Here is a 9,983-nt window from a genome sequence, read left to right on the forward strand (position 1 = left end):
ATCGCCCAGCCTCGGCGGCTGTTGGGCAGGTGCCACCTGCCCACAGTGCTGCTGCAGTGCTGCCGCAGCTGTGCCCAGCATGGGCCCCACCGCGGCGACCAGAGGGTGTCCAGGAGGTGACAGGGACACCAGGACAGCTCCCTGGGGCTCCTGGGGCACAGCCAGGACTGTGGCTCTGCCACCACCCAGGGCAGCCCTGGCTTCTTTCACTTGTGCTACTCTCTGACGGTGCTCAAAGCATGGGGGTGACAATGAGGTGTGTTGTGTGCTGGGCTGTAGGTCCTGTTGGTCCCCAGGGACCCCCAGGATCCCCGTGGGGTCACTCTGCCCTGGGTGACCATTGGGGAAGCATTTTTGGGAAGAAAAGGAGCAATGCTTCCGGGACACCTCTCAGCAATGCTTATGGTGCTATCATTTGACCTTTTCAGCCTCTGGAAGGTGTTGGCAGGCCAGCACAACCCTTGATTTTAGTGTTATTTTTGTACCAATGGAGCATGCAGCACTCCAGCAGCTCTGCTGGCCCTCTGGAGCAGGGCTTGTTCCCCTCGAGGGACCCATCCCCGGCATTCCCATTAAAATGTTTACGCACTGAAGCGAAAGAGATTTGATTTAAGAAATGAGACAGGGCAGAGAATAAAGTTTGGGCTTCAGTTAAGGGTGTGCAGGCTCCATCCCCCTCCCCGCTCTGCTGGCTCTCCCTGCCACAGCCATTGCCTCTGTCCCTCTGGACACCAGGACAGGAGTGAAATGCCACATGGGGTTTGGTGTGCACCAGTGCATTCCCTTGGGTGTGTTTGGGAAAGAGAGGGACGTTGCTTGGCCATGGCACATCCCTTCCCTCATGGGCAACACAGTGCTCACCCCTGGGTTTCTCTATGTGTAGCAGTGTAATGGTTGGTTAAAGTGTTTTTCTGTGTTTGTACAAGGTAAAGCCCTTTTTTTCCTGCTTATCTAGATTCACCTGTGTTAAGGTTAGCTGATTTTTAACTAGAATATGCAGCATTTTATGAGGCATCTGGGAGCAATGAGTGGGGATCCCTCCTGTCCTGGCTGGTGGGTTGGTCCCTGGAGGAGGGCAGGAGCATTTAGGTAGGAATTCCTTCTCCTATTACCCTTCAGGCTGTGGAGGATGTCCAAAAACTGGGGGACCATGAAGACAACCTTCATTGCACTGAGCAGAGATAGGCTGGAGCCTATCCCGGGTCACACAGCTCCAGGGACACTCCTGTGTGTGATTTGTATGTAAAACACAACCATGACTTCACCACTGGTGTTTTATTCCTTCCATCCTGGTGTCCATGTCTATGTTCTTGTGTTCAGTCCTGGTTCACCATCACTCCCAGCTTTGCCAAGGGACATCCCCTGTGCTGGGGCTCCATGGCCACAGCTGCTGAGTGTGTTAAACACTTGCTGAAGGCAATGGGTGGGTTGCACATTTTCTCTCCCCCTTGGGGAGTTTTGAGGGAGTTTTTGGTTAACTGGAGGTGGTTTAGGCAGTGCAGCAGTGAGGGGATGTCTCTTCAGAGCAGCAGGGAGGGACAATTTGCAGCTGAGGAGCATTTACAACTACTGTTTGCTGCTGGGATTTGCTGCTGAAAACATGAGCTGGGTCCATGGGGTGAATCCATCCTGCAAATCAATTCATGTCCATGGTCCCCAGCCAGGTGAGCTTTTCCTGTGGAACCTGCCCATGCACAGGGTCCCATCCATGGCTGGGATGAGGGACAGGATCATCCCTCCTGTGGGACACTCAGCCAGACCCATTGCACCAGTCCATGGCCACAGTCCAGTGTGTCATGTCCCTGTGGTCCCAGCTAGGCTGTGTCTCTGTGGCACCGGGAACTGCAGCAGCCAGGAGAACCTTTTCCTTGCAACCAGAAACCTTTCCCTTCCAACTCCAAATCCTTTCCAACCCCAAATCCTTTCCCTTCCAACCTCAGATCCTTTTCCTTCCAACCCGAAATGGGATGTTGGGAAGGAATTGTTCCCTGTGAGGTGCTGAGGCACTGGAATGGATTTCCCAGAGCAGCTGTGGCTGCTCCATCCCTGGGAGTGTTCCAGGCCAGGTTGGATGGGGCTTGGGGCAACCTGGGCTGGTGGAAGGTGTCCCTGCCCAGGGCAGGGGTGGGATGGGATGAGCTTTAATGTCGCTTCCCACTCAAACCACTCCATGATTCCATGATCTCCCAAAATCCTCTCTGAGAGGAGCCAGAGGCTTTTGGCTTCAGACCAGAAACCAGACCTTTGTGCCTTTCTGGGTCACCTCCAGACATTTCCAGAGCTGGAGCCAGGAAGGAAGTGGAACTCATTAACTGGGAAGCATCAGGCACTTGTGGAGGAGCTTGTTTGTGTCTCTGGTTCTCAGTAACACACCAAGAGCTTCCACAGCTCCAGCAGCAATTGGGCCTCCCTGGCACAGCACCTGTGGTTTGCAGCTCTCAGACCTTCCCAAGTGCTTCTGTCTGGCTCAGATGATCTCAGCCAGAGGATTTTAGTTGCCAAAGACCCAGAGAGGTCATCAGTCCTTTCTCAGCTGCATGGACAGGGAGGGATGTGGTCCCATCAGTGACCTGAGCACACAAGCAGACAGCGAATCCAGACAGGAATAGCTCACAGCTTCCATTCATGTCTCTTTGGACAGGAACAAGAGATGTTTTAATTTTCTCCTGTTCTTAAAACCTTCTTGTGCTACACAGAAGGGCATGAGGGGGACAGCCCTGAGGGGCAGCACAGCCAGGGCAGCTCAGCAAGGGAAGGGTCAGAAGAGTTCCACTGATTTATCTTTTCCATGGCTTTTATTGGCAGCTGATCACTGTTATACTGAATGGAGAACAGCCTTCACCCAGCCACCCTGCGGTGCTGAACCCCAGCAGTGCTCCAGCAGGTCACAGCCATCCCAGGGCACGGGGACATTCCCAGGGGGAAGGAAAGCACAGCCAGCAGGAGGAGGGAGGGAAGGGCAGGGAAATAAGCTCCTCATTCTCCAGCTGGTACCAAGGCACAGTGTGTTTGCTCTCCCAGAGCAGCCGTGTGTGTTGAGCAATGGAACGAAGCTGTTCCACACGTGTGCTGGAGCAGGGGAGGGAGGACCCAGAGCCCCCACTCCGCCCAACCCACATCTGTGCTGGAGGAAGGCTCAGCAGGCTGCATGTAAACATTTGGAACAGCCTGTGCGCTAAAAATACCTCTGTCAATATGCCACTGCTCTGTTGCCATCTGGAGTGAGCAGTAGTTACAACCCTTGCAAAGGGTTTGTGGAGGAGCCCCAGGAGCTCCTTACACAGCTCTGCTGCCCGTGACACTGCCCAGGGGCAGGCAGGGAGGGGTGGAGAACAGTCCTTTTCCTCTCAGCTTCCACCTCCCTTGCAGGGACTCACAGCCTGGGGAGATGGGACTGGTAATGTGATTTCAAACCTCTTATTCCAGCCTGGAAAAGCAGAAACGGATCTAAGTCCCTGTGCATGCCCGGGGAGCCCAGCAAAGGGCACAGGGATGGTGCTGGCTCGCTCTGGAGGGGCTGGAGGTGGGGAATGGACTAGCTCTGTGCTTGTGCTGGGGTTTGAGGCAAGGCAGGAGCTAACCTTGGGGCACTCCCTGCTGCTGGGTGAGCAATCTGGTGGGGATGGAGGTGCCCACCAGCACCTGGCCTGGCTGAGGTCCCACAGCTCCACGTGTGGAGGTGTTTGCTGTGCTCTCTGTGTCCTTCCACATCCCTGCAGGCGTTTCCAGGTTTCCTCTGAGCCTCTGGGGAGGGATAACCCCGGTGCCCACACTCCTGCTGTGATACCTGGGCACGAGCCAAAGCCCTGGCAAGAACCAGCTCAGCTCAGCTCAGTCCCTGCCCCACTGGCTCCTCTGCTTCCCAGCTCCTCCAGCACACACCTGGATGGCTCTGCAGCCACACAGGATGCTTTGCTGGTGCCCAAGATCTGCCCAGGGGCAGAGAAGCCCATCCAGGTCCCAAGCTGAGCGGGGAAGCCCCTGGACGTTCCTGTCCCTGCAGAGAATCCCTGGTGTCACTCTGTGGGTTGCTGGTGCCCTCTGCAGTTGTTCCTCCTTACTGGGAATGCTCAATATTCATAGCCTAAAGGGACAGTGTTATTACTCGGTGACACAAATGAGGACAGATGACATGTTCTGTGTTCCTGGGACATCCTGTGCTCCTCAGGCACCTCAAATCCTGCCTGATAGGACCCTCCTGGAGCTGTTCCCCTCTCAGTGTGAGCTGCTCACTGGCTGTTTCTGCCACCCCATGGTGTAGTGTCCCCAGGGCCCTGTGGTAGCAAAGCCTCTGCCCACCTTGGTCTGTGGAGCAGCAGCAAGGATGGACCAAGTTCCCAATCCTAGTTTTAACGGAAATGCTGGGAAGTGCAGCAGCTCCTGGGAGCCACTTCCCAGTGCTCCCAGCAGGGATCCATCCCCTGAGGAACTGGGAGCATTCCTGGTTTCAGAGAGCTGCTTTGGGCTCAGGTCCGTCTCCCTGCTTGCTGCTCTGAAGGAGAATATTTACCCTCTGTGCTCCAGCTCAAAGCTCTCAGTGCTAATGACCCTTTCCACCAGGAAATCCTCTCATGGGCAGCAGAGCATCCCATTGCCTGTCCCCCAAGCTCTGCTCTGAGCTAGGAATGCCATTTTGGTGGTGCAACTGGAGCTGTGCACAGGCACCAGCACCAAGAGAACCCCCAGGAGAGGAGCTGCATATCTCATGGCTGCAGGAGCCACAAAGGTTGTTGCTTGCAGCAGATATCTCACTCTGAAAGGAAAATATCAACCCACATGGTGCAAAGGAGAAAAAAACACCCCAAGTTCCAGGAAAATAGCCAACAGATAGTGCTGGGTTGTGTTCTCTAGAGCATTTAACCCATCCCTGGAGGGGTTTGTGTATCTATAGCCTCTTCCAGGCAGGGAAGTGTGATGCAGGATGTGTGTCCCTGCTGTGCTGGCAGTGATGCACTTTTGTCTCTACCCTCAGGTCTCAGAGAGCTGGACAAACTGCCAGGGCAGGAAAACTCCCTGTGCAGGAAAATCCCCCGTGCAAGGGTATCTGGGCAGTAGAACTTCCTGTGCAGGGATGTCTGGGCAGGAAAACTCCCTGTGCAGAAAAACTCCCTGTGGAGTGATGTCTGGGCAGGAAAATTCCCTGTACAGGAAAACTCCCTGTGCAGAAAAACTCCCTGTGATGTTTGGGCAGGAAAATTCCCTGTACAGGAAAACTCCCTGTGCAGAAAAACTCCCTGTGATGTTTGGGCAGGAAAATTCCCTGTACAGGAAAACTCCCTGTGCAGAAAAACTCCCTGTGATGTTTGGGCAGGAAAATTCCCTGTACAGGAAAACTCCCTGTGCAGAAAAACTCCCTGTGATGTTTGGGCAGGAAAATTCCCTGTAGAGGAAAACTCCCTGTGCAGAAAAACTCCCTGTGCAGTAATGTCTGGGCAGGAAAATTCCCTGTGCAGGGATGCCCTGGCAGGAAAATCCCCTGTGTAGTGATGCTCTGAGAGGGAGAAGTGGAAGAACATGCCTTAAATCCAGTTCAAAGCTAAAAACCAAGTTTGCCTTTCCCAAATTGCTCTGTCTTCCACCAAGGTTTTGGCTCTGGTTTGCTCAGGTCCTTCCCTGGCAGCTTCCCAGGTGTGACAGGCACAGGGACAATCCCTGCCTGTATCCTCTCCTGTTCCCTCTCTATGGCATTCTCACTTCTTGTCCAAATCCATTTCCTAAAGCCTGGGTTGGAGTAACTCCTTCCTTCCCCCTCTGCCAGCCCCAGGAACTCTTGCTCACACTCCTTGCTCAGGACAGGAGAGCTGTAGGAAAAGGCAGGATCAAACTGGCAAGAAATTGGCATTGTCCACATGGAAACTCTACCCTCAGGGTGGTTATAGAGCAAAGCCTCTGGAACCACACACAGGGAAAACAGCACAAGTGTTCAGCAATTGTGTCCCAATCTCCTTGTTCCAGTCCCTCAGCTCCAAAATGTTTTAGTCCCTCAACTCCAAAGGAATTTTCCAGATTAATTCCAGCTCTAATGTGTTGGTTGAAATGAAGAAGTTGGATAAAATGAACAAGAAAATATCTCCTCTAGCAGAAATCCAATCCTAAACTTAAAGGAAAAGCAACCCAAATCCAGAGCAGCATTTCAGTACAAGAATCTGTTCCAGTCCCTCAGCTCCAAAATGTTTTAGTCCCTCAACTCCAAAGGAATTTTCCAGATTAATTCCAGCTCTAATGTGTTGGTTGAAATGAAGAAGTTGGATAAAATGAACAAGAAAATATCTCCTCTAGCAGAAATCCAATCCTAAACTTAAAGGAAAAGCAACCCAAATCCAGAGCAGCATTTCAGTACAAGAATCTGTTTTATTTTTACAGTGATTGAAACATGTAGAAATTCACCTGAATTGGTATCACAATCTCTCTCTGAAGGCAATACAGAAGTGTTGCTTTTAATCAAAAAGTATGTCTCTGGGCAGCAGAAATTACAAACTCAGCACTGTACACTTCACTCAGAGACTGATTCCTCAGCATTTACATCTACATCATAAACAATTTCCCCTTAAAAAACAGGTGGAAGATAAAAAGAACTCAAGTATTAAACTCAAGGCCTTGATTATTATTTTCTCTTCTTCAAAACACAGGTAATTGTAAGAAACGTATCAAAACGCGCTCCTAGTCAGGCTCTGTGACACACTGCTCCACGATCTCTCGCAGGTTGGGGTTCTCCATGGCAGCTGCAACTCTCTCCTTGTCATTGATCTGCTTGTTGACTGCAGAACACGCAGGGGAAGGGAGGGAGAAGGTTTCAGTGCCCCCTGACACAGGAGGTGCTCAGGGGCAGCACTCAGGGACAGAGGAGTGACAGGCAAGGGAAAGCTCAGTCACAGAACAACCAGCAGCAATCAACCAGCTTTGTGCCTCTTCTAATTCAGGAAATGATGTAAAATGCTTTAATGCTTAAAATTAAGTGTGAAAATCATGACAAATTAGTAGTCCAAGTTCTGCAGGTTCCAATTTAACCAAAATAACCAATTTGCATCATACAAGGACACCCAAAGCTCAGGTCTGGGACAGTGCCTGGATAGGGGCTGGGACACTGCCTGGATCAGCCCTTCAGCAGCTGTTTAAGGCAGTGTCTGGCTCTGGCAGAATGTCCATGTCCTGCAAGTTCTACTTTAAACACTGACTGATAAACAGATCTGTTTGCTATGAAGATGTTAGGGCAGCAAAATCAACCAGTCAGACAGTGCCTCCTCTTCATTATGCAGCAGTAAATTAATCTGTTACCAACACACCTGCAAGGACTCTGTGAGGTTTGTCGTTTAAAAACCCCAAACCAACAGCAACAAGGATACGGTCACAGAGACACCACAGCTGGGGAACTGCATCAGTGACACGTTTGATTTAAAGCTCCTACAGGGTATGGATTCCTGGACAGCACAGGAAGGCAGGGGAGGAAAGGACTGAGCAGGACACACAGAGGCTGCAGCAGCACTCAGGGATGGAAGGGACTGAGCAGGACACACAGAGGCTGCAGCAGCACTCAGGGATGGAAGGGACTGAGCAGGACACACAGAGGCTGCAGCAGCACTCAGGGATGGAAGGGACTGAGCAGGACACACAGAGGCTGCAGCAGCACTCAGGGATGGAAGGGACTGAGCAGGACACACAGAGGCTGCAGCAGCACTCAGGGATGGAAGGGACTGAGCAGGACACACAGAGGCTGCAGCAGAACTCAGGGATGGAAGGGACTGAGCAGGGCACATAGAGGCTGCAGCCGAACTCAGGGAATTGAAGGACAGCACAGAGCACAAACAATCTGCAGCAGCACTCAAGCCTAAGCCATACTCACTGTCCTCCTCCGTGGAATGTGTACCCTCAGATATGTAGATTTCCAGCTAGAGGAGAGATGATCAGTGTTAGAAGCAGCACAAGAGCTGAATGGATTAATTGCTGGAAGGAAAACATTGTCACATACACAAACTCATCACTCATACTGCTCAAAATGCTCCTGGAGAAGGGAAGGGATCGATGACAAGAGCTGATCTTGGACTTCACAGCACCACCACCACCCCACAACCTCCTCCCACTGAGTTCACATATTCCTTTAGGCAGTTCCTCCAGATATCTGCTGCACAGGCAAACCAGCAGCTCTAAGAAGAGCCCAAGCTGTGAGAGCTGCAGGGACCTGTGCCTGCAGCACACACTCGTGCAGGAGAGCTTAGCATTCACTCATGTAGCTGAGAGCAGGTGTCAAACCAGGGACTTTACCTTATGTCTGAAAGGCAAACACCTCTGAAGTTTTACTCTTAAGCAAAGGCCTGTGGAAACGAAAGATTTCCTTGTAAAAGTCAAGGCTTGATGTGCATTTCAGAGAATCCACATGTAACTGACAATCTCCTCTCATGTTCTGAGCAGGTTATTTGGGCTTAAGTACATTTATTTCCTCATTAAATTAAAGACTTGTTTTCCCTTCAATCTTTAAAACACAGAGAAATCTTAGTATTGATATTTAATGCTAAGAGTTTCTGACTTGGCACATTCAAACAAACCATTTCAGAGCTCTCAGATGTGACACTTCAGGTGTGAACTCACCACAAATCATCAGGGAAAATGGAAAGGCAAAATAAGTCAGGGTAGATTCTCACTCAGCTTAATTCCTTTCCAGCTCCTAATGGTTCAGGACTTTTTGGGGGATTCTTGGAGTGCATGTGGGGATTTCTGTCTGTGTGGGAATGGAGAAGAGCCTTAAGGGAAGGGAAGCTGAGAGTTTTCATCTTTATTTCAGAGCTGACAAAGTGTCAGTTTAACATGACCAAAATAATCTGGAGAACACAAAGAAGGATTTCTGTGCCACTTTCCAGAAGTGTTTTGAGAGGTTCTCTTGGAAGAGTTTCCCTAACTGGGGAAAAGCAGTTGGATGTCCTCACATGGCCCTGAGTCTTGGGTTTGGGGGGTTTGGTATGAGGTTTGGGTTTTAGTTTTTAGGGTTCAGTGTTTTGGGGTTGGTTTGGGGTTTGGTTTTTGGTTTCTGGTGCCTGTGGTTTGGGTTGGGTTTTGGTGTTTGACTTGGGGTCTGGTTTCGGTTTTGGAGGTTGATTTAGGTTTTGGTTTGGGATTTCGTTTGGTGTTTGGGTCAGGTTTTGGGGTTTGATTTAAGGTTTGGTTTGGTGTTTAGGATTTGGGTTGGGTTTTGGTGTTTGATTTGGTTTTGGGGTTTTGCATTGGGTATTTGGTTTGGGTTTTGGTTTGGTGTTTGGTTTGTGGTGTTTGGGGTTTGATTTAGGCTTTGGTTTAAGGTTTGGTTTCTGGTGTTTGATTTAGGTTTTGGCTTGGGGTTTGGTTTGGCTTTTGGTGTTTCATTTGGGGTTTTGGGGTTGGTTTGTTTACAAGGCCAATCAGGTCCTCAAGCCACGATTTCTGACCAACCCAACAAAGCAACACTGAATTTCAACCACCCTGAGGTCAATCAGACAACCTCAGCTACACCTCACACTCCTTGCAGCTCTGCTGCCACGCAGCTCTCACCAATGAGGGTAGCCAGGGAGCAGTGAGGTACTGTCGGTGTGAACCTGATGGTGACCAGGTACTCCTCCTCCCCGATCTCCTGCACCTCCACACAGCTCTCAGTCACCACCTCCAGCTCCTCCAGCGTGTTTGGCTTCTCGGGGTCGCGGATGCTGCGGATCAGGTCTGAGGGAAGAGAGCAATGAGGGACCCACCACTGCGCCTGCCACTGCCCCCAGCCTTGGCCAGGGCTTGGCACGTTCCTTAGGGATCCTGCCCACATGGCTGGGTATGGTCTCCCTGTCTCAGCCCCTCCAGGGTACTGCAGGAACCCCCCAGAGCCCCCGGGACGCTCACACCGCCCGCACAGGGCACAGCTCTTGTCCCTACAAGAGCAGGGTATGGTTCCCTCACTTCAGCCGCTCGAGGGCACTACAGGAACCCCCCGGGGACCCCTCAGAGCCCCCACAGGGACACGGCAGGGCACG

At 51.4% G+C, this 9,983-nt stretch overlaps 2 protein-coding genes across 2 annotated transcripts in view; one reads left to right on the top strand and one right to left on the bottom strand.

Moving 5' to 3' along the window:
* Nucleotides 1-120, top strand: part of LOC103802316 (A disintegrin and metalloproteinase with thrombospondin motifs 7-like) — a gene marked incomplete at its 5' end in the record, with an annotated part of 39,269 nt that extends 39,149 nt beyond the window's left edge. Inside the window, 1 exon segment of the mRNA XM_009074775.1 lies at nt 1-120. This exon segment is cut by the window's left edge and continues 12 nt beyond it. Within this exon segment, the coding sequence (XP_009073023.1) occupies nt 1-120 (120 nt within the window).
* Nucleotides 121-6,660: 6,540 nt separating this feature from the next.
* On the bottom strand, nt 6,661-9,681 carry FAM96A (family with sequence similarity 96, member A; the record flags this gene model as incomplete). Its single annotated transcript, XM_009074776.1, has 4 exons — nt 6,661-6,758; nt 7,841-7,886; nt 8,260-8,309; nt 9,517-9,681. Coding segments are annotated over 4 exons (359 nt in total), but the record flags the coding sequence as incomplete, so codon positions are not given.
* Nucleotides 9,682-9,983: the final 302 nt, after the last annotated feature.

This window comes from Acanthisitta chloris, unplaced genomic scaffold, assembly GCF_000695815.1.
Source record: "Acanthisitta chloris isolate BGI_N310 unplaced genomic scaffold, ASM69581v1 scaffold7205, whole genome shotgun sequence".
NCBI classification, from domain to species: domain Eukaryota; kingdom Metazoa; phylum Chordata; class Aves; order Passeriformes; family Acanthisittidae; genus Acanthisitta; species Acanthisitta chloris.